The sequence below is a fragment of the Drosophila guanche genome, unplaced genomic scaffold (genome assembly GCF_900245975.1).
Source record: "Drosophila guanche unplaced genomic scaffold, DGUA_6, whole genome shotgun sequence".
Classification (NCBI taxonomy): Eukaryota; Metazoa; Arthropoda; class Insecta; order Diptera; family Drosophilidae; genus Drosophila; species Drosophila guanche.
The window spans coordinates 807,500-832,720 of NW_022995759.1; the positions used below are offsets into that span (position 1 = coordinate 807,500).

General features: G+C 38.6%; 2 protein-coding genes across 11 annotated transcripts in view; one reads left to right on the forward strand and one right to left on the reverse strand.

Annotated features, from left to right (window-relative positions):
* LOC117590618 (zinc finger protein 2) overlaps positions 1 to 8,420 on the forward strand; it is a 46,351-nt gene extending 37,931 nt beyond the window's left edge. For 5 of the 8 annotated variants that reach the window (XM_034283413.1, XM_034283415.1, XM_034283411.1 and 2 more), the window contains 2 exons: positions 44 to 2,995; positions 4,117 to 5,681. In XM_034283413.1, the coding sequence (XP_034139304.1) occupies positions 44 to 2,995; positions 4,117 to 4,773 (3,609 nt within the window). In that variant the 3' untranslated portion in view covers positions 4,774 to 5,681. Of the gene's footprint in view, positions 1 to 43; positions 2,996 to 3,423; positions 3,492 to 4,116; positions 5,682 to 6,894; positions 6,962 to 7,019 lie in introns of those variants that run through there. The other 3 variants (XM_034283416.1, XM_034283418.1, XM_034283419.1) reach the window with 3 other exon arrangements.
* A 4,642-nt stretch (positions 8,421 to 13,062) lies between these two features.
* LOC117590619 lies at positions 13,063 to 24,464 on the reverse strand. Of its 3 annotated transcripts, none has more exons than XM_034283422.1 (6): positions 24,056 to 24,464; positions 19,842 to 21,550; positions 18,299 to 19,003; positions 18,032 to 18,194; positions 17,571 to 17,933; positions 13,063 to 17,430 (listed from the first exon to the last, which is right to left on the reverse strand). In XM_034283422.1, exons 2-6 carry the CDS (start codon positions 21,359 to 21,361, stop codon positions 15,007 to 15,009), a joined length of 5,175 nt encoding a protein of 1,724 aa, XP_034139313.1. In that variant the 5' UTR covers positions 21,362 to 21,550; positions 24,056 to 24,464; the 3' UTR covers positions 13,063 to 15,006. The 3 variants fall into 3 exon arrangements, with proteins under 3 accessions (XP_034139313.1, XP_034139312.1, XP_034139311.1); XM_034283421.1 differs by having other exon boundaries at positions 15,007 to 17,430; positions 24,429 to 24,446; XM_034283420.1 differs by lacking the exon at positions 24,056 to 24,464 and adding an exon at positions 23,836 to 23,935 and having other exon boundaries at positions 15,007 to 17,430.
* Positions 24,465 to 25,221: the final 757 nt, after the last annotated feature.

Sequence of the window (25,221 nt, forward strand, 5' to 3'; positions counted from 1 at the left end):
CCTCGAGTAGATCTGTTGTGACTAAGTGCCTTTGACATTACAGGTGGTCAAGCACTGGTTCCGAAACACACTGTTTAAAGAACGACAACGCAATAAGGACTCACCCTACAACTTCAATAACCCACCGTCAACTACCCTAAACTTGGAGGAGTACGAGCGCACAGGCCAGACCAAGGTAACACCCTTAAATGATATTGTCAGTTCAGCGACGCCCGCAACCATACCCACGCCGTCAGCGGTTTTGTCGGCTCCATCCGGAAACGGAACCTCTAAGGAAAACACAAATGCCACGGTGTCGCCACCTGCAATCTTGCCTGCTCCTGTCTCTGGTTCCGCATCCCGCCCAGCGTCAACCAACTCAAGTGGCAATATATCCGATTATTTAAGCAGCAATTTGTGTTTTGGACAGCAAGGGAGCAAAGAACAGAGCCAGCCGTGTCCCGTGGAAGTGCAAATAAAATCGGAGCCGCAGGACGAGACGATTGTGTCCAGTGAACTTGCATTTCTTAGAAAGCAACAGCAAGGCTTTCATTTTTTTAAGCATCAACAGCAGCAGCAAGGTGATCCTCCGGAACAGTCCAGCCAGCTTCAAGATCCCGACACCCTGCTAGATCAATCGCTTCTCGGAGGCGCTTCGCTTGCAGTTCATTGCCACAACCAGCAGCAACTGCAACAGCAACAGCATGCACAAACGAATAGCTGCGAAACCAAATCAGAGAGCGGAAGCTCTGATGTAATGTCGCGTCCACCAACTCCAAATAGTGTGGCTGCAAGCAATTTGTATGGCAGCATGAATGACTTGCTGAGCCATCAGCTAGAAAACATGGGGAGCAACATGGGTCCTCCCAAAAAACTGCAAATTGCTGGCAAGACTTTCGACAAAGGCACGGCCCCCGTGTCCAGCTCGGCAACAGCATGCAATCAGTTTGAGAGCAATTCCTCTAGCTCGTCGAATTCATCGTCGACGTCGGGAGGTAAACGGGCAAACAGAACACGTTTCACGGACTATCAAATTAAGGTATTGCAGGAGTTCTTTGAAAACAATTCATATCCAAAGGACAGTGATCTAGAGTATTTAAGCAAACTGCTGCTGTTGTCACCCCGTGTCATAGTGGTTTGGTTTCAGAATGCCAGACAGAAGCAACGCAAGATTTACGAAAATCAGCCAAATAATTCACTTTTCGAGAATGAAGAGACGAAGAAGCAGAACATTAACTATGCGTGCAAGAAGTGTAGCCTGGTGTTCCAGCGCTACTACGAGCTAATACGTCACCAGAAGAATCACTGCTTCAAAGAGGAAAACAACAAAAAGTCGGCCAAAGCCCAGATTGCTGCTGCGCAAATTGCCCAAAATCTAAGTTCGGAAGACTCGAACTCTTCCCTGGATATACATCATGCTGGCATCTGTCCTCCGGGTCCTACGGGGCCTCTGGGTTCACAGACAATTTCGGCCGCCCCTGTGTCTATCGTAACCCCATCTACACACGCAGGGCCTCAGCCTTTTGGTGCTTCGCCCTCGCCACAGCATATATTTAGCAAGTCGTCATCACTCACCGACTTTAGTCCATCCACGACTCCAACGCCTCCGCAGCGGGAACGAAGCAATAGTTTGGACCAGCCGCATCGAACCGCATCAAAGTTTGACTGCGACAAATGTGACATGCAGTTCATCCATCTGGAGCTATTGCGTGAACACCAAATGATGCATCTGATGAATCCAACAGCACTCTTGGCCGCTGCCGGTCAACACCCCAATCCAGACGCGAGCTATGGTCCATTCGGTAGCATACTGCAAAGTCTGCAGCATGCAGCGGCTCATCAGCAGCAGCATCAACAGCCTCCAACAAAAAAGCGAAAATACTCGGATAGCTCTTCCAACGCAGATGATGTAACGTCCGTGGGGGAGATGGAGACCCCACAAAAGAAATATGAATTCCTATATCAATATTTTATGCAGCATGAAACGAGCTCCGAGCTGAAACAGCAGTTCCTAATGCAGCACCAGCAACACCAGCAGCAGCAGAAAGGAAATGAAACGGATTTTGAATTGGAGTTTTTAACTAATTTCTATCAACAGAGCGAGCTGAAGAATGTCAGCAACTATGACTTCTTGCTACAATATTATCGCAAAAGTGAAGCAATATCCTTGAACTCAAAGTCGCCACAGCAGTCATTCAGCTCCAGCAAAAAACCAACGATTGAGTTCCTGTTGCAGTACTATCAGCTTAATGAGTCGAAAAAGTTTTTTCAGTTAGTTGCCTCGCCCCAAACGATGCCTGATGGTCAAGGGTACCAACCGTCGTCGCAGTTGCCGAACGCGACGGCGGATGAAACCATGAATGTTATCGGCGAACCAGAAGAGGGACAGAAATTACAAGACCAGTCACAGAATAATCAAGAGCACTCTAACGTCGGGAGAAAACGTCTTGGAAAAGCCGACTTGGCCGACGACGACACGAAAGAACAGGAAAAGTTGAATAATAACAGCATAACAATCAACTTGAGTTCATCTGAATCAGCTCAGTTCACACCAGTTAGAGTTGCGGCATGCGAGACGCAATCAATTAAAATCAGAGACCATCAGCAACCGGCAGTGACACCCACTTCAATGTCGATCACTGAGGATGAAAAATCTTTATTTGGCAGGTCACCACAAAAAAACGATAAAGAGAAGTCGCAGTTTTTTCAAAACCTTGAGGACTTTCTGGATGCCACAATGATTGAAAACAACTCTCAAACTCTAACTTTTAACGATGACGACACTGCTAGCCAGAAAGATGATGCTAAAATCTCCTCAAAGCATAAGGTCCATGAAAATGTAACTTCAGTTTCTCCGGTCAATGCCCCATCTAAGCAAAACAAGCGCCTACGTACGACAATACTTCCCGAGCAATTGAACTTTTTGTACGAATGCTATCAATCCGAATCGAATCCCAGCCGAAAAATGCTTGAGGAGATATCCAAGAAAGTAAATCTGAAGAAACGTGTGGTTCAGGTAAGTTAGCAATTATTAACAACAGTTGTACAATGTACATTAAATGCATAAGACAACTTCAATTAACAAGCCAAATAACACCATCTGTGGTGATTACAGTAATAGACCAACTAAGTTGTTTTACTATTTTTTGAGCGCTCTTCTAAGTCTATTAAAATCGGGAAACTCACTGCTAAGTATTTATTTACATTTATTTGTATCATTATCGACAGAGGTTTTTACATATATTAATTCGTTCGGAAGCAAAGATATTGTAGGAATTTACTACATATCCAATTTAAAACTGTCTCTTTTGGGCTACAATTTCTTCTTGTTTCCATTGAGCACCGTCCTTTTTAAGATTTTTATTATTATCTTCACTTTTTGGTATCCAATTCTTGATTTATTTTTTATATTTTGTTATGCTTTCTTTTAATTTTATTATTTAGTGATGAGACAACAATTGAAAACATGAGATGAATTCCCAAATGAGTATCCAGTAAATAATAACAAAAAATGTAAAACGTATTCGAGGGACATCATACAAAAATGTATTGATAAGGCACTGGTCTTTCAAACCTGCAGTTTGTTGAACTTGGCTCGAAGAAAAGGCAATAAAGGTAATTTAATTAATGTGAGAAGTGTCTGCCGCTATGTATTAACTGAAAACAAAGGACCGTACAATTTTCATTCAGTCGTCTATATCAAATCAGCTTTTAATTGTCATCTATTTTATAAGGATTTCAATTTCAAAGCAGTTGGGGCACCTACTCACTCGGCTACATATAATAAGTTCACGATTTGGATTGTGTGTTTGAGCTTTAGCATAAAAAATGTATTCAGCTTTTCCCACAAACACCTGTTTTTCGACCGATCTTTCCTATACAGCATGAGTCAAAATAATGGTCTTTGGAGTTTCGGTAAGATAGCTTCAAAGACGCGGAAGGAAGAAAGTTTTCAAGGAACAGACAAGAGTCTGCAAGGTCAAAGACTGAACATTTTTCAGATGTACCGGTGCTACAGTAGTGAGCTATGATATCCAGATCCTTGGCGGCACTAGTCTTACCATATTTTGAATGTGTATGAAAGGAAATCTGTCAAATAAATAAACTTACTCACTTACTTTTGCATTGATCTTACAGGTTTGGTTTCAAAATTCACGTGCCAAAGACAAAAAATCTCGAAATCAGCGGCATTATTCGCATATTTCGGATGACAATAGCTACGACGGCTCCAGTGGCAAAGAGGTTGGTAATGACATGAAGGGAAAGTGCGTGTCCGTTGTACAGGACCACGACATGGATTTGCAGGACTGCCAGCTTTGCCAAGTCTCGCAAGTCAACATGCAAAAGCACGCTTTTAGCGTAGAGCATATATGCAAAATGAAGGAGCTTCTTGAACAAACCACCGAACTATACGCCAACAGTAATGGCAGTGGTAGCGACGATAACGATTCCGACAGAGAAAAGCGCTTCTACAACCTATCAAAAGCTTTTCTATTGCAGCACGTTGTTTCCAACGCTGCTAACATATCTACACAACGCCATGCGCCAGGTGCTGGTACTGGCCCAGACACAGATGTGCCCCCCGAAGAGAACTGCCTGCTTAACTTTGACGCCGCTTCTTGCGAGAGCAAAGGCCATATTAAGCATCATTCGGCTTCCGACGTTGGAAGTAAGGATGTACAAAATGTCGGTGGAAATCAGGATCTCATGCATCAACTATTCAATCGAAATCATATCACCGGTAAGAAAGGTTACGACGACATAATAACAGAAACTCTGCTCTTACTGATCTAACCTACATGCCTATCTAAACCTGTAGCAGTACCAGTAGCCACACCCTTAACTCACCATAAATGTGGCCGCATTATTATTTTCATTTTGTATTTTCTTTGTTTAATCGTTCTTAATGTGAAATAATTTATGTACATTTGTTGAATTGTGTATAACTGAAAATATTTGTTTCTGCTTTGATCATTCCTCAATTGAATCCCCATACAAACTGCTTTGAAATTGAAGTCTTTATAAAACAGCTCTTAAATTTAATTGTTCAGATGATTAGTTCTACTATCTTTAGAATAGGGACCTGGATATGCATACAGTCTGTTTTCAAAGAGTAAGACATTGTGATGTAAGATTCATAACGAGTATTTGGGTAAATAAGCTCCAAGTGATGAATACAGTTGGAAACCGATGCATCGGGAAGAGCAGCCACAAACAATAAAAAACTTTGTGCTGTTGAGTTTTTTTAAGAAAACTCGATACATTTGAAACTGTCAACTAGTTGTGCAATGCACTGTATAAGTATGTATAAAACGCAAATGTATTGGCATTGTCAAAGACTAAAACTATGTTGTTTTAAACAAGCACTGTATACGTATACCGAACTTATAAATAGGAATACACATTAAAGCCTCGCAAAATTTTACACTATAATATATTTTTACATAATGTTAGGATAGGATTCATTCAACTATATTAGATACATATTTTATGCATATAAATAATTATTTAATAGGAGTATTAGGTGTGCGTATATTTAGCTAGAAGGTATTTGAAAAATTTAGTGAGGATAAATGTGACAACTTAAGTAAATTAATAAAAACACTAAAAGTGTATGCGACAGAATTATTAGGTACTGTAGTACTACTACTACTTTTTATACCCGGTACTCTAAGAGTAAATAGGGTATATTGTATTTGTGCGAATAAAGGTTGTGTGTAACGCACAGAAGGAAACGTTTCCGACCCCATAAAGTATATATATTCTTGATCAGCATCAATAGCCGAGTCGATAGAGCCATGTCTGCCTATCCGTCTGTCCGTCCGTCCGTCTTGTTTGTCGGCTAGTTCTCAGAGACTATAAGAGCTAGAGACACCAAATTTTGGCTACAGACTGCTGTATGCTCACACAGTGTATTTCAAAAATTAGCCCCGTCTCCGCAAAATGGCGAAAACATCCCAAATCTACAAATTTGAAAATAAAAGAAATCTAAAATCTAAAAAGAAAATCCAAGGGAATGACCATATCTATCAGATCACCAAATTGGGATCCGATTGGATTATTGTTATAGCCACAATGAAGAAATTAATTTGCAGTGGCTAAACCCACCCTGTCCAGCAGCTTTTGTTGGTTTTTTTCACATTCTCTCATTCACACTCTGCTTCTGCAGTTGCCGCTGCCTCTACCGCGGCTCTGCCTCTGACGTGGATCTGAAGTGTGCGTCTATGTATGTAGACGTAGATGACAGGTGTAGAAAAAATGTAGAATGTCAAATTTAAAATTCGAAAGAAAAAAACAATATGGTACAGGTAAACTGACTGAGTGCCGGGTATAAAAGTTGTGAAGCGTAAGATGCGTCTCACACGTCCCTTCTCGTTTTCTATCTAATTTTTGTTTCTCAATCTCGCTAAAGTTTACCAACCAGTGTCATATGTCTCTTTTTTTCTTGCAATTCAATATCTTGAAGATTTACCAATATATGTATATCTACAAATACATATGCATATGAACCTTTTATATGTACATATGCCGATTCAGCCTTTGGTGCAACTATTGCGGATTCTTGATAATGAAAGTTTTTTGGTAGCTTAATTAGCATTATGTGTTTAAATAATAGACAAAAATAACTACAACAACCGAAATAAACTTATATATACGTTATGAAAAACATGTACAAAAATAAATCTTTTATTTTATTCAAATCAATTTATTGCAATTAGCGTTTTTTTACTTATTTGGTTTTATATATTGTTTGCATTTCTGTTCGTTAAATTTTTGTTGTCCTCAATTATGATGGAGAAATTTTTATTTCAGTCCTGGCGTATAGCACACATGCTTTCATATTTAACGGGCGTATTTTTGGATGTACATATCTATGTACATCATGAACAAATTTAGTAACGCATCTTTTATTAGTTATAGGTGGAAAATGAACTGAATGGCTACCATTATCTTGTCATTGTGGATAAGGATTAGAGGGCATGTGAGTTCTCGAAATACTTTCCAAGCATTATATATTAATCAATATGGATTTTATTCAGATTATGGAGAAAGGACGGAAAACATGATTAAAACACTTGATGTGGAGGATAATTACACTCCCAGCATACATACATATTAACCATACTATGCAAACTTGAAAGTTCCTATTTTAATGAAATTTATGCCATTTCATGATACTAAAAATGAATACATGTATAAGAAATCTCACGAATACCTATGTACTTCAACCTTAGTATGAATTGCAAAATGATACGGAAGTGTTCCTAACTATTCAAAATATAAATATAGCAATAATCGAAAAGTTTATACATATAATTGCAGAAGTTGAAGGTTCAACGTTTATAGGCCATGGCAGCTTCAACCAAAAGTAAATATTATGACATATACATATACTGACTTAACAAAAGCATTAGATTTAATGAGATGCAAACTGAGTTCCTAGCATTTGATTGCTTTATGCCTTTGTTTTCTATTTTAGAATATAATCATAGTCACAAGAATACAATTAATACTTAGAAGCTACTTCGGCTTGCCGAAGTCCCTTTGGACACCTATCACAAACTGATACATGCTTAGTCTTTAAAGTATATCCTTACGATTAAAGTTTTGGAAAGTGTGCATCAAAAGATAACAAAAAAAAACAACAAAAGATAAGAACTATTGTTTTATTATTACCTAAAAATGCGGAGGTTAAATGTGCCAAGGATTTATTTCGCGAAGCATGCATATAAATACATATGTACATTTGTATGTTCATATGTACATATGTACCTTCATGGTTGGCACATTCTATGACTAAAACCACATTATTATTTAATATTTGCTTTCGAATGAGTTTCAGTTCATATTACAAAATATTAATATACTGTCATGTGCATTTAGAGCTGCTTGGCTTTAATAGCACACGGGTTCGATTGTTGGATAAATGGATACCCAGAAAAATTACTCTTATTTAGTCCTACCAGATAGCATCCTTGTTAAATATGTATTTGTTATTAAATATCACACTATTATTTACTATTTACTTAATTCTTATTTATTATTTTGAAGATCTAAAGAGCTAAAACGTTAGGCAGTGATTACAACTAATATATTTCACAATTACATCATTTTGTAAGGCTTCCAAGTACAGTTCTGAGTTTTTTGTGGGAAAGCTCAACATAAATATCATACTGTTACATACATACATATGTTTATGTTTGAACTCTTTTTGCCGTACTTCCATCTAAACACATGGGCTACCCAAATAGCTAAATGAAAACAGATTTGAGAAGCTTAAGACCGATTCAATTTCTTAAAAAATCGTATTGAAACTCAGTTGATATGTTCCTTTCACTTTCTCTCTCCATCATACACATACTCCCAATATAGCCTAAGTGTAGAGTATGTTACGAGAGTTAAGAAAAACTTTACTAAAAAGTTCCTATAGTATTTAATATGAAAAAATCCAGACAAAACCAAACTATATTTTATTGTAACTTTAAGAAAACATATATTATATACATACATATTTATATGTATGTATGTATATGAAATGCGGGCGTCTGTTTATTCAATTTTTGTAATCTCAAGGTGTTTCATGGAATACACCTTTTAATATATATAACAAACTATGAGTAAGAAAATGCATTGAACAAGAATAAATGTTGCATCAAAAAAAAATGAATATACTACAAACTGTAGTTTGCAATACATGCATACATATATATATATAGAGTATAGTAGAGTAGAGTATATATATGTATGTATGTTACATATATATATATATATATATATATGTATGTATGTATATAATATTATAATAATAAAAAACATACATACAGACATGCAAGAACGACATAAAATCCTCGCAAAGCCTTCGATGAAAATACGAAGGCAAGTTTATTACACTTGCCAAAGTTCCTGTATGTACTTGCCAAAGTACATATGTATGTATGTAGGTAAACATCCATGCGCTCATGCATACATGAACATGAACCCCACCCTCAACACACAGAATATAATATGGGGAGCTCAGATCATGTTACATTGCAACTCTCCTTATACATAGACAAACAATACATATATGACATATCATCATATACATACATACATAAATAACGAAAGCCTCTGACTAGATTTGACAGCTCAATAATACTATTAACATGAAAATGTTTATTTTCTTCTTCAGATTTGACGCTATCCCCATTTTTTTTATTCCTAAGAATTATTTTTATTTGGGCTTTGTTTCGTAACTTGGTCATGTTACAAAAATATTTTGTGTGCAAAAGTGAGGGAAGGGTGTTAATATAACCTTACCATTGCTAGTTATCTGCATAGAGACATCCACGATTCATAAATCAGGATGTAATTAAATTTAAAAGAAAAAGTAATTTTAATATTAATATCTACGTACGTGTGTATTAACCAGAGTTGCTGCAAATTTGAGTAGAACTTACAAAAATGAAAGATATAAATACATATTTATAAAGTTCCTATATATTTAATGAATGGCAAAAGATGTGCATATATTATAAAATTATGACTAAATAAAGATATGAACAATACATAAAGAATAATATTTTTTAATTTTCTTTTACATATCTTTTAAATGTGCTGTATCAAAAGCTTGGGTATTCTGCTTGCTAAAGTATGACTGGCACGTACACATGCATATACCGGTTTTAGAAATTAGCAAGTATCCGGTAGCTCAACTCAGAAAAAATCCTAAAGGCAATTGGAATTATGTAAAGTTAAGATGTTAAAGGGATGTTTGAGCGGCACCAAGCAGATGCATGGACGGAAGAAATACGGAAGGAACTGCTGGCAGGTCATTAATAGAGTGTAAAAAGTAGGGAGCCTAGATGGCTACCCTGTGGTACTCCAGAAGTATCCATAACAGTTGAAGATAAAGAGTTTTTGAAGAGGACTCTTTGGTTCTCTATTAGGAAAGATTGCAGTCGACCAACGTCATATGCGACTATGCCTAGACTATGATATAGGGCACACCACGTTAAAAAAAAGTGCCCCTTTAACTCTACCTACATGGTGGTTTGCCGTAGGAACCATCCGTCAAATATCGCATTTATCAACTTTGACCACCTCTAAGCCACCTCTAAACGATTTCGAATCGGGCCAAAATTTTATTGTTTTAGGCCAAAAGTACAATTTTTGGAACCTCACCCCTTCGATTCCGACTCATTTTTTTTCGCCCATACAAATAAGCGCAACCCTAGTGAGCACTCACTAGATTCAAGATTCAGAATTTGAGAAAGGGAATGCTCGTAAAGGCCGAAATTCAAGAAGTCCAATTAAGTCGGACACTCGCCACTACCACTAGAGAAGTTGGCTCTGAAATTCTTTTATTCTTTCTAGAGTCTGCAAACTGATAGATGATTATGATACAATCTGATTCTCCACGATAGTGCAATACTTTTCGCTTTTCTCCTATCTTCAAAGTTGTGAATGCCACAGATTTTTCTAGCTCTTATAGGGAATTTTGAAAACTCTGGACACTCATCGGGACAGAGAAGACTTTATCGACTCGGCTTATCCAGGATATACTTTAATGCGTTGGAAACACATCACTTTGACCACAAATCTATTAACTTCAGAATATAAAAACGAATTGGGTCGTGTGAGATGCTTCTAAGGCGTCACAATTTGTATACCCGGTACTCAGTAGTACATCAGTACCTTAGGGGTTTTTTTCATATTTTACATTTTACATTTTTTCAACATACATATGTCATCTACATCTACATCACTTCTCACGCACGCCTCTGCACTGCAGAGTGTGAATGAGAGAATGTGCAAAGAAACAAAAAAAAAAGCTGCGGGACGGGGTGGGTTTAGCCAGGGAAAAATAATTTCTTCATTCTGGCTATAATAAACATTTGCTATATATATCTACATCACTTCTTACACCCAGACGCCCCCAGACTTTAGCTTCCCCCTGCGACAGAGCCACACACTGCACGATGCAGGGTGTGCGAGCGAGAGAGAATTAAAAGTAGCTGATTTTCGAGTCTACGCTATCCGAATATTGACCAAAAAAGTATTCCGTAGACAAGTCTTCACGCATTCATCTTACATCGATAGACTAATAGTTGCTGAGTCCTGGCTTTGTTTTTTATACCCGGTACTCGAAGAGTAAATAGGGTATATTGTATTTTTGAGAATAGCGAATATAAGAATATAAGAATAATGGATAACGGGAATAATGTGAAATTCGAAAAAATCATAGGGATATGATATGTACATATGTATGTATATATTTATCACACTAAGGTTACGAATATACATATGTAGATTACATATATATGTACATACGAAACTGAGTACCGGGTATAAGAGTAGTGACGCGTACGATGCGTCTCACGTTCCTCCTCGTTAATAATCTTGATCAGGCATACATACATACATAAATATGCACATTTTTATACCAGGTACTCGAAGAGTAAATAGGGTATATTGTATTTGCGCGAATAACGGTTGTATGTAACGATCAGAAGGAAACGTTCCCGACCATATAAAGTATATATATTCTTGATTAACATCAATAGACGAGTCGATAGAGCCATGTCTGTCTGTCCGTCTGTCTATCCAGACTGCTATATGCTCACACTGAAACCAGTGTATTTCAAATATTAGCCCCGCCCCCGAAAAAGTGCGAAAACCTCCCAAATCAAAAATTTTGTAGATAACAGAAAACTAAAAACGCCATTCCGTAGGGAGTGACCATATCTATTAGATCAAATTGGGATCCGATTGGATCATTATTATAGCCACAATGAAGAAATTAATTTCCAGTGGCTAAACCCACCCCGTCCCGGCCTCTGGCTCTCGCGTTCCTCTGCCTCTGCTAAAGGAGCGTGTTGGCGTGGGAATTGTTGTAGATGTCGATGACAGATGAAGAAAAAATGTAAAATTTGACAAAAAACAGATGTAGTACTGAGTAGGGGGTATAAAACTTATGACGAGTAAGAAGCGTCTCACACGTCCCTTCCCGTTCCATGTGCAAACAGTATCATCGGGCATAATATCTGAAGCAATATCATGAACAATACTTACATTCATTTAAGGAAAATATGAATTATTTTAGGCTTTATTATGGCCCAGAAAGTGCTTACACTGTCTACAATGAGCAAACGAAATAAACACGTAGACATGAAATATTATTCTAGTAAAACATAATCAAGTATACATATATAAGAATATACATACGGACAAAGGTATTTCTTTATAAAATAAATAAATAGTAATTAATTATTACACACAATATACACATTTCGTCACAGTCTTCCGTATTACTTCTGTATTTATGTCACAATTATATTAGTAAGCATGAATATGAATGTTTATGTAAAGATTTATGCTTCCAAGCCTTCTCCTAAAACTTACCAATCTACCATAAATAATTTCCCTATTTCTGCATTCAGAAAAAGCTTAGCTTAGCTTACCGAATACACCTATTTTTATAGGAAAGAGTAATAAAAAAAAAACCATTTCTTATTGAGTCACTAAAGTGTCTCCAGTAATTAAAGAAAAAGTCAATGAAATTTAAAATTACAGTGGCAAACTGTTATGCTATTTTATGCGAAAAAATTTGGGAAAATCGATAGTTCTCCAGTATTCATAATTCATAGAAAACAACAGTTGCAACACCATAGCGAAAGTCGATGTTTTGACACAAATTTTCTATGCTAAAATAATTATAAGCTTGCGAGTGCTAGTCACACAATGATATGTACATATCACCAGAAATTATCAGAACTATTATGAATATATGTTGATAATGTTATACATACATATTTACATACATTAGTTTCTATATACAGCAATTCGATGCTAAAAAGATATTTCTAGTCGAACCGTTCTTTATATTGTAATATTATGATGGTTATAATTTTTTTTGGCGTTCCGATAGTATTTACCGAAATGTCTCTTCGGTCCATTTCACAAGTAATGAAGCCTCTATTGAGAAATCAAAAAACCTTAGCTGTCCAAAATAAAGTTCGCACTTCAGTGGAAAATAGTCAACAAATATTCTTATGGTAGAAGCCTTGGCTACTGTTAGCTACTTTTATCTCTTGTTTTTGCACAGTTACATTTATTATGCCTAGACAGTAATCATTAACTTGTAATGCAATACTCTTGGCAATAACTATCGCAGCATGATATAATCATGGATCTGGATTTTTGTATTGCATTAAAAATACAATTATTTCATTATTAAACAACCAAAATACTCAAATAATTATATTACAGAATATACGCGAACATGTTTTTTCTTTTTATCAAAGCAAACAATAAAGCACATATATTACTATTATTATTATTAGTACTCCGATTGTTAATAATTTTATGTACATAATATTTGAAACAGTACAGCTTGTAAATTTGTCTTTCTTTAAATATACGCGTTATGGTGGCAATAGTTGATTCATTTGAAAAGTCGCTCAAAGTATTACGTTGGTGTTCTGTTGAATAGTCCATGTATACTGTTTATTGATTGCACTTTTAATTACTGATTTTATTGTTGTAGTAATGCGTTGCTAACATTCATTAACACAAATTTAAATAATATTTTAATTACTTAAAATACAAAAAAATGTATGTAAAATACATAAATCCTTTGCTTATAAACTTTTAACATTGTGTAACCAAAATTAAATTCGAGGTGTGCACACACGTGTGCATTAAGTTTAATAGTTATTATTAGGACACTGTGCACAAACCTACATGCCCGGTAGACCATTTTGACCATTGACAAGTAGGGTACATATATACGAGTATATCAATAACCATATAAGATACATCTATAAATGTTTGCACGTAGTATGTTGTTTGTAATATGTATTTATATACATTGACATTGGTAGCAAGTAGCTATCTTGGATATCGTTGCTTGGCTAGCCAATAGATTAATTTCTGTACACGTAAGTACTGGATATTAACACTATTTAACCTAGATTATATCAAAACGTGTTATCTCTTTTTTTCGCACAGTTACATGTATTCTGCCTAGACAGTGATCTTTCATTTGTAATGCAATACTCTTGGCAATAACTACCGCAGCATGATATAATCATGAATATGGATAGTTGTCTTGCATTAAAAAAACAGTGACGTATCTTAAAAACATAAGCACTGAGAAATAATTCCTTAAAAAAGTTAAAATGGTCACGCTTTTCCATGAGTATTCGTTTTGTTAATATTCGCATTTGATATTTTTACGTATTCGTATTTATGTAAAAGAGCCATGCATAAATCTACTGTTAGTTTCTATTATATCAATATTTAAGGCAGCTGCTACACTTTTATCACTGTTTAAACCGTCTTGATACTCATCACCTAAACATAAAAAAAATGGCGGGCAATATTTGTAATAGCGATTTTCAGGCTCGTTTCAGTAAAAAGTTAAATTCGTTGGTTTAATGTTGGCAATAAAAAAAAATAAATCAAAGGCATTTCATTACTAGTATATGTAGAATACGTTTTTCCCTGTAACGGGGCGCCATTTAAAGTTTCGTTTAGGAGAATCGGATCATTGGATCACACTGCGACGGCGAATAGTATTAGTTTCACATTGCTTATAATTTATCATTTACTGTCGGTTCATGCAAGGCTCTTGTAGAGGAATATTATCAAAGTGTTTTTAAGTTTGAGTAAGTAACAAATGTTCTGTTATTGGGGAAATTGAATTGTCGTTTACATACATATATAATATAACTTGTCATTATTATATTTAATTATTATTGTGTTCTCCAATTTTAGTATGTAACGGTATATCAAAGAAAAATCTATTAGGCGAAGTCTTTGGTAATCTTACTTATTAAATCTAAGGGTTTCTTAAACTAGAATCGGCAAGGCCGGAGATTGATAAATATTGCTGAGATGCGACGGGACGCAAGTGTTGTAGCTGTGCCCTACGATTCACATTCGCATCGAGCCGCATTATTCGTATCGTTGTGATTCTGGTTACGCCAATTGCTGATGCAGCTCCTTTTGTTCTTGTTCTTGTTGTGGTTGTGGTGGCTGCCATCAGAAACCTCCGTATCCGCTTATGTCGGACGGCTTGAGACGATCAAAGACGCTGAGATGATGCGTGGGGTGGTTATGGTGAGTATGAGCATGACCATAAGTTGGATAGTTTGTTTGTGTCGGTGTGTGACCATACGGGTGGTGAGCATATGGATAATTGGGACTTGGCACATGCAATGTGGGTGTGCTGCCTGGCCCTGTAGCTTGTGCGGGACTACCCAGGCCGTAGTGGCCATGAGCAGTAGCATATTCGCCTGGACCTGTGCCATGTTGGGGATGCGATCCATACGCTGTTGGCGCGTACACTGAATTTACATTTACTGGTGACATATGAGCCATGTGACTGGTAATATGCGCATGATCCATATACATTTGTGGATGCGGATGTGGATGCGGATGTGTATGTGGGTGTGGATGTGGATGGGCTTCCGAACTATTTATTGTTGCTCCCAACGCGCTAGTGATCAAATGTGTGGCATTATGCGGATAACCGGTGGGGCTATGGATGGCATATTCATTGCTGGTGCTGCAATTGTTGTGACTGTTGTTACTATGTTCGCTGTTGTCTCGATTTTCTGCCCTGCTGGTATATGCTGTTACGTTGTCCGTAGTCGCAGCGGAGGCAGCGAGATTGCTAACAGAAAAATTATTGTTCAGTACATTGCTGACGTCGTTGGCAGATCCACAGGACTCTGCCTGTACTGTGCTGTCCTGGTGACAACGTTTCTGCTGCTGTAGTCCCAATAGTCGACTTTCAACAGCAGCAGCCGCAGCAGCTGCCGTTGCTGGTGGTATGGTGCTCGAATCGTGCTCTCTGATAGCGGGAATTTGATCAACCAGTGACTCTAAGCCCGACAAGCTTTTACGTGCGACGTCTGAAACGATTTGGACAGATGTACTTGGGTTCTGACTCGGCATGTTTCCCAGTTGAGGACTCTGCTCCAGTTGATGGTGCGGAGAAATTAGCAAATAGGGATTTTGGTCCTCATAGCGCTGCCAGTGCTCCTGATGTTCCTGATGGTATTGCAATGGCTGTGGCTGCTGCTGCATTTGCTGAAGAATCTGTTTTTGACCTAGGTGCGTATGTGGCGAAATCCACTGTTGATAATGGTCCTGAGAAGGTACTGCGATCGCATCTGCTTCATGGTCAGGACTAACATATTGGGCTTTGTCCACAACTTGCGTATGCTGTTGCCCTATCCCGAGTATTTGTTCCTGTGCCTGCCCTTGGGTTTGCTCCCGTCCTTGCCCATCAGAGTTATCATCCGGTTGATCGAAATCGACCGCAGAGCATATATTCGGAGAATTAGGCGGCGGCGTTTCGCCCAAGTGCGGTTGATCTCTTATTCCCATCCCCATTGGCTGGCTCTGTTTTTGGGTCAGCATGTGATCATTCTGTTGATCGAGGATAGGTGGCGTGGTACCATGAGCAGCAGACACCGACTGACCCACTGGCGGAGTTCCATGTCCGTGTACTTGAGTGTAGTTGCAGTTTAGTGCAGGGGATGCCATTGGCGACGCCGATGCCGTATACAATAAATGAGAAGGTGGCGGCGTATTGTACAGATTGGGCGGCATCTGATGGTTGCTCTGTGGCGATGATGACGCAACATGCTCCATTGAGACCGGGTGCATGGCAGACAATCCTGCTGACTGTGAGTTGGGATTTGTGTTGGTATGTTGGTGCTGTTGCTGTTTGGCTGGGATTATGTTATCGATTGTGGGCTTTAGCTTCTTTGGCCTGCCCCGCTTTTTCTTGGGAATTTCCGGATTTATTGCACCCGCAATCATGGAAAGATTCATAATATTATTAAAGTCGTGGTGTGCCATTTGTTGACTACTCATAGCTATTTTGCTAGCCGTGGAAGAATCAGTCATATCTTGCCCCTTTACTTTCTTTGGTCTGCCGCGTTTCTTCTTTTCTTGCGGCTGCTGTGGTAAGCCCTGTTGATGTCCAAACAAATAATTGTTTTCCCCCAAGCTAGTGGTGTTTGGGGCATTTCTTATAGTATTATCTCCGCCAGTATATGCAAACGTTCCACGTTCAATTACACTGTTAGGGGATGGCAAATTAGGAGCCATATGTGGTAATAGTTTCTCAGATATCTGACTAGACCCTTCAATGCTTCCTCCTTCGCTACCACCACCACCACTTCCATCGGCAAATATCAAGCCAGCTTGCTGATCGACATGCGGATGTATAGTAATGTTGACGTCAGTTTGCTGGTGCTGCTGCAGTTGCTGCTGCTCACTGCATTGACGTATGCGCTGATCAGTGAATACGCACTCCGACTCATCAATGTTGGGTATAAGACCATTCAGAAAGTCGCGAAACTTCTTTAGAGCCGCATAGAAGGGAACTTTATCTGCGGCGCGTGGCAGCTGAGCGCATCGTGCTGATGATGACGGCATCACCCAAATGTACTGAAAAAAATGGAATTGAACTCTTGTGAGTGTTTAAGTCAATGGCAAAATAATACATGAGTTGAACGAACATTTAAATCGAATTCACATGTACAGTGGGTAATCTATGTATAGTCGATAATAACTAGATAACAACTCACTGTGTCAGTGCCATCGACCCGGTCAGGTTGACGACCAAAGTGAAATTCCTTTTTTCCCGAAAAGACTTCGAATATCAGTTTTCCATTGAAAACGGCGACTTTTGGTCGGAACCTTTGCAGCTTTTCGAGCAAAATGCGGCTACCTTCCTTAATTTCTTTTCTGGTCAAGTCAGCCGAGCCTTTCGTAGCACGCGCCACCATATTAGTAAAGCCAATGCCAAGATTAAGCAGCTTGTGATCCTCATCCGCGCTCATTTGCTCCTGCGTGAGTCCAGCCAAGTACAAGCACTTCCAGAAATGATTTCCGGGTCCAGCGTAGTGATGCCCTTTGTATGCCGCAAAGAGACCAGGATTTATACCGACCTGTCAAGTATAGGAGGAAGGTTTCAGGAATGGCTCTCCAACAAAGACTTGGTTTGGGAAATAGGATGATCGCGTTTCTTTCGAAATTTACAACTCACTATAACGATATCAAGATTATCACATAGATGGTCTGGAATAGTCCTCTTAATGACCTCTGCCTCGGACATGCCATTAAATCTGTCGTGCTTCTTGCGCTCCTTGGGCTTCATTCCCAGTAGCGAATCGCCAGCAGGATCATCGCCAGAATTAGCGGCACAGTTTCTGTTGAGCAAAGGTCGATATCAAAATAGATGAAATACACGCGATTGGCAGACCTGACTCCATACGCCTGTGACAAATGTAAATGCAGTTCAAAAAGCACTTACCCTTGTTGAGAAACGGATGTGGCCATTTGCATAGCATCCCCGTCAGTTAAAAGCTTCTTTTTCCGACCTCTTTTCTTCGGAGTTGGCTTAGAGGGTAGTCCACAGTTAGAGTTGTCATTGGACTTAACTTTATCTGTGTCATTGTAAGGCTCGCTGTTGTGAGGTTGCTGTTGTGAATGCGGTAGCTGATGTTGAAGTTGATATATATCCCCCCCGGAACACTCCGGGTTTCCATTTGGCACTGAAAGTGACCCTGCTATGGTTGCATAGTTTGCCGCATTAGAGGCGACGTCCTCTATATGGCGGTTGACAGGGGAGAGCATGCGCATCTCCTCACCCATGAAACTATATGGATCGACACCAGCAGCATTTGCATTGCTGGAACCTCGGGAGTTTACACTCTGGCTATGCGCCATGGCAAGATGTGGCAGTGGTGGAGGAGCCTGTGCCTGATTGCCATTGGTGCTGGAAGCAGAGGGGCCATCAGGAACAGCCTCTAATGCAACTGTAATCTGGGATGACACCATATCTTCCGTTTTGTTTTGACTTAGTTGCATTAGACCAATATTGGGGTGTTGCATCTGATGCTGTGGTGTGGCAGAGTGTGTTGACGAGCTGTGGGAGTTGGGAGTCAGTACATCGCCAGCACTGGTCTCGTAGCCATCATCTTGATTTTCTGGCTTCACATTACCAGGAGAGAGCGTTCTGTAAGGACAAAAATATTAACCATTGTCGATAAGACATTGTTCCATACTTCAGAGGATGACTTTTTACTGAATATTTATACCCGGTACTCGAAGAGTAAATAGGGTATATTGTATTTGTGGGGAATAACGGTTGTTCATATGTAACGCACAGAAGGAAACGTTTCCGACCCCATAAAGTATATATATTCTTGATCAGCATCAATAGCCGAGTCGATTGAGCCATGTCTGTCCGTCCGTCTAGTTAAGCGCCTGGATCTCAGGGAATATAAAAGCCAGAGCCACCAAATTTTGCATCCAGACTTCTGTATGCTCACACTGTTACAAGTGTATTTAAAAAATGAGCCAATTGAATTCCGTAGGAAATGGCCATATATATAAGATCACCCAATTGGGATCCGATCGGATCATTATTATAGCCACAATGCAGAAATTAATTTTCAGTGGCTAAACCCACCCTGTCCCGCAGCTTTTGTTGTTCTCGTTACATTCTCTTATTCACACTCTGCTTCTGCTTCACTCGGCCCCTGCCTCTGCCGTCCCTCTGCCTATGCCAACTTTTAACCCACTCCGTCCCGCAGCTTATATTTGTTTTTTTTTTTGTGCCGGCGCTGCCTCTGCCTCTGCCACGAGTCTGCAGTGTGTTGGTCTAGGGAAGGGCGGCGAGCTAAAGGAGCGTGCTCGTGTGAGTAGTGTTGTAGATGTGAATGACAGATGAAGAAAAAATGTTAAATTTGACAAAACACCGCTAAGGTGCAGAAGTAGTACTGAGTACCGGGTATAAAAGTTGTAACGCGTAAGAAGCGTCTCACACGTCCCTTCTCGTTTTCATTACTTACAATTTGTACGCGGAGCTGGGATCTTCGTGAAAATCCTCCATAATGAGATCGTGATAAGCTTCGTTTAGTTGCTGCTGCTGTTGTTGGACAGTACTAGCCGGCTGATGCAGATGCCCATGACACTCCATCTCCATGTGATGTGGAAGCTCTTGCTGTTGCTGACGATGATGATCAGACCCTTGATGTGCTCCAAAGAGTCCAGAATGCTGAAAATGTGAGCCATAGCTGGAGTAGCTTGCATGCTGCTGATGTCGGGAGTTTTGGTCAAGAATGATCTGTGAATGTTGATGGTGCTGTTGTTGCATCATTTGTGCGTACATATTGCTATGAAGCTGGCTATCAAGAATTTGCTGTTGGCCGTATTGAACCTGTGTTGAATTATCGTGATGATGCTTCAGCGCTAATGGAAGTGCTTCAACTGCTTCAGAGCCTTCTTTCTCTATCTGAAGCAACAGTTCAGAGTGTCTTTGCTGCTGCACCGTACGATAAGGCAGCTCTGATCCCTGCTTGGTGTCGTCTGGTGTCGTTGTCTCTGGCGTTGTTGCCTGCACTTGCTCGTCATCATGTGGAGCCCATATCGAAGTCCTTCGATCGGCCAGCAAAATATCACCTGTTGCTGCTGCTAATGCTAAGTTAGTAGGATTTCTTACATTCAAATTTGAGGAGTCATTTACACAACCATCGATTTTATCATTTGCCAAACTTCTTGTCGAATTGGAGGAACCAGTGGCGTTATAAACAGCAGCCGAATTGTACTGCAGTTTGTTGCTGTTGATCAGGGATGAATCTCCCACTGACCCAGAACTTGGCTGCTCCGAGAGCCGCACAGTCGCTGGCTGTGGCGCTGGTACTACCAACTCTACGCTCGTAACCAGAGCCTGCTCCGGTGCAATATAGAGAGTGTTATCATAGCCGACAGTCTTTTTAGTACTCTTACTGCTCCCACAGTTACTAGAGCTATCGAGAATTGAAACTGACTGTGCTTCTTCTTGTGCTTCCTTGACGGTGCCAGATTGATGTTGAGATTTGTCGCTATCTCCCACACTCTTTTCCGGTTGCACGTCAGGATCTTGAATGGGATCATCGAAATCAACGTTGCTCCTGTTACTGGTTTCAGCCAGACCACAAAACTTTTGGCGCTTGCAATTATTCGAACGACCGGCGCCCTTGCTGGAGTTGCCATTCGCTGAACTACTATATGGGTTGGACTCTAACGCTGCCACCGTCGCACTCACTGTCTCCGTTTCCGTGCCCAATTTTCCATCTTCAGTAGAGGCCATTTCAATACCAGTAAGCTTCCTTATTCTCTGCTGTATGCTAAGGTTAATCAAGGCTACTTGCAGGACTTTAATTAAATCTTCTTGACCGGCGGAAGAAATATTTTCTTGCGTTGGCAGTCTTCTTAAGAATATTGGAGCTACTTTAGGCGTGTTAGTAAAGGAACTACTTATCAGTGGGATCTTCTCTGGCAATAAACTTTCCACTTGCATCTCCTTGTTATTAAACGTCCATTTATACATAAAACTGTGGCTGAAAATCGTTTTATGCCGATTCCATCACGATCTTGTCGATAGTTAGGCCTTCTAAGACTAATCGAATATGTTTCTCATAGGTAATCACATGAAATTCCGTGCGCCTCTCATGGCTGTATAGAGAAGTTACTCGTGCCGACTGAGTGGAATTAAGTAACAGACACGTCAAATCTATGACTGAAAGGATTGGATTTTAAACAAATTAACAAAATTAATATATTTTTGTTTTGTTTGTTTTGGTTGACATGCAGTATGTACATATGTACATATATTGTTAGTACGTTCATCATTACTATAAGCAGAAGTTTCGTTTCTATTTTACTCCCCATCAAATAAAAGTATATCTTATACATACATACGTATGTAGATTGGACAATCATACATAAACAATAAAAAATGGTATGTCCCTTATGGATACATGTACATATTTCCGTATTTTATGAATGTGGCTATAGGGACGTACAAGTGTATTTATGTATGTATGTATATGTACCAAGACTAGCTACGCATACATAGCCACATTCATAAAATACGGAAATATGTACATGTATATGTATGTAAGCATGTACATCCATCCATAAATTAAAGTATGTATTTATATTTATATTTTGATGGATAATATTAGCCATATACTGCAAGCCTTGGAAGCCATTAAATATTAAAAGGCTAAATATTAAATGTATGTACATATATACTATTGATAAATCCAATGTCCCTTACAGCTTACAGATCGTACTGATCGTTCACATGGCAAGTGGTACTTTTCCTATGGAAGCTGCACATATGTACATACATATGTATGTACATATATATGCGAATACACTATAAGATGTAAAATCTGAATTGCATCCATATGTAAGTATTTACATCTTCAGAGTTGCAACCATCCATCCAACCAATAATGTCCCCTTTATTATGCAGGATGTACATATGTAAGAACGTTCATGTACATACATACTTTAATTTATGGATACATGTACATATTTCCGTATTTTATGAATGTGGCTATAAGGACGTACAAGTGTATTTATGTATGTATGTATATGTACCAAGACTAGCTACGCATACAGATTGAAATATGCATACACATAATATTTAAGCAAAGCCCCCAAATGCAACGGAGCGAAAAATTGCAATGGCAAGCTATGCATATATTTGTGCACATGTACTATGTATGACTGTGTATACCTACGTCTGTACTTGTGTGTCCAAACTACTGTACCAGAAAGTTTAGCAAAGCCAGCAACAAAAACAACAGCAGCAGCAGAAACAGCAACATCCAAGCCAGTACGCACTCACGAAAAGCTCATATATTGTGTGGCTGTGTGCATGTGTGGGACTCTGTGTACAGTTATTCCGAATAACAGGGTTCAACACCAAAAACAGGCTCATCCTAAAAAATATCCTGCATTTATAAAAGATACCACTTTACTTAGTATTTACATATTGCCTGAGCATGACGGTTTGGGTCGCATATGATAGAATTTAGTGCAATGCAACAGCGTAGGGCCATGGGCACCCTGTTTATAAAAAATACATTTGTATATATGTATATGAATGTATGTAGGTGTTTTGCATACGCATTCATGAACATGTACAAAGTATCCCTGTCACGAAAAAGTCCCGCAACCGATTGAGTCAAAAGCAGAAGCAGCAGCAAAACTAACACAGATCGAACCACGAACAAAACAGTTGCATCCAATGCAGGGGCTTAAATGGGGCGGGATGGTCAGTTGATTTCGCCTGGGATATTATGGAGAGTTAAATATGGGAATAGCACTAAATGTGCTAAAAAATTTGTAACTTTTCGTATACTACACTACAAACGAAATTTAAAGTGGCGCCCTTTCGAGGATCTGAACATTGATCGCTTTATATGTACATGTGTCTGGAGGAAGTTTCCCAATTGGGAATTGCCGTACCTAGAACGGCTTTGTAAAAAACACAGTTTCGGTCAACACATACATATGTATACATATGTACATGTACATTCATGAATGTTTCAACCGGTTCATGCGCCTAAATGTAAGTAAGCACATGTATGTACATATTTATGAATGTAGGTGGAATGATGTATAGATACGCATATGCAGGCATTCCGGACAGTCTTACTTACGATTTTCGTCATTACTCAAACCTGAGAGGATCCAAAGTATAACCAATAATATAATGCAGTATATGTAGATCGAACTAATAAAAAAATTTCGTGAAAATATGCACTAAGGCCAATACAATTCATCGATTAAGAAATTTTCACGTTATTCGCATATGTACCTACATATGTACGCACAGTACAGCATAGGCACACGCAGGCATATACGTACATATGCACATGCTTACATATTCTTTTTCGGTACATTCATACATTGCCTACAGACATATGTACTTACATATATGCACGGATAGGATAGAGAGTACAAACACACATAAAAGATACAAAAATAAAAGATAAAGATACTAACAGCGAGTCATCGGTACGGTACTCGTATTTTATTGTGTACACATGCATGTATTTCTGTCTTGTGGTTTTCGCTAGCGATGTTTCTGTTTTCGATTTTCACGGTGGATGTGGATGCCGAAAGCAAGAGCAGGAGCAGCAGACCCAGACAGCAAGAAATAAGTATTTATGTAGATATATATTTACATAATATGCATGCGAGTCGTACATATTTATGTACTCACGTTTCGCTTGTTTTTGGGTAAATATATTATAGTATACAGTAGTTGTAGACTCTAGCCGTTGTTACACTGTTACTGTTATTGTACTGCTTTGTTTTGTATAATTCCAGTGCATAATTTCAATTTCGTGTATACACATGTACATACATATAGATATGAATGTATGTACATACATACATTCAATCCCACACAACTCAAAGTTGTATAAATGTGTTGAAATTTTGGCAATCGTTATACAACATAAGTGCATGCGAGCATCACAAAACTGCAGAATGCTGGGAGTCACAATCAAGGGAATCAAAACAAAACTATGAAATTAATGTGTGAATATTTTTTTAGCTGCTATTCATGCAATAAAACCCGAACCGTCACGAACCGTCACCACTAAATGCCGCAAATTGAAAGACGAAAGCTTTAGTAAAAAGCTTCTGATTGTGATTAAGTTCAAAAAACAATATAGCACCAACTTTTCAGTTACAACTAACGCGTTTTCTCTAATGTTAAGATATTTTAGGGAGATACAATAGGCACTATCGATAACTTTATTCGGGTAAGTATTAATATATAAAATATAAGCAAGGTAAGTGCATACGGTATATACATGTGCATCTGAGTACTGGGCTTTTGTAGGAAAATAATACATCTGTCGGATAAATTATATGTTCGGTGCTGAGGATGCTATTATTTTTTACTATTTATTTTCATTTAGATTTACTCAAGAATATTAGGCAATTCACAAATTGTAGTGCAGTTCATGTTAAGGATTTCGAGGATGGGTTAAGTTCGTTTATATCCTCTGTACATATACGTTTATCCGGATAGTCCAAAAAAAATCAGTCTATGATAGAGAAGCTTTGAAAATGAAATATTAATATTAATTAATGGAATTAGGGTATACAAACGTATATTATCAAATGACGTTGCATTCCGTTCCCACTCACGTAACGTTTTCTGCTATATTTGTTATCTGGCCTTTTAGTTTTAAAGTTAAGTTGGAAACATTCCAAGTAAAAGATGTCGTGAAAACTAGCCAATCTTTTGGAAAATTGTTTGATAAATAGGATAAAACTATAGTTTTAGCGCGGAAACTCCTAACTATCTAGTAATATCAAATAGACAATAAAAATCGAGAAAAATAATTTAAGATTTACGGTATATTTACAGTATAT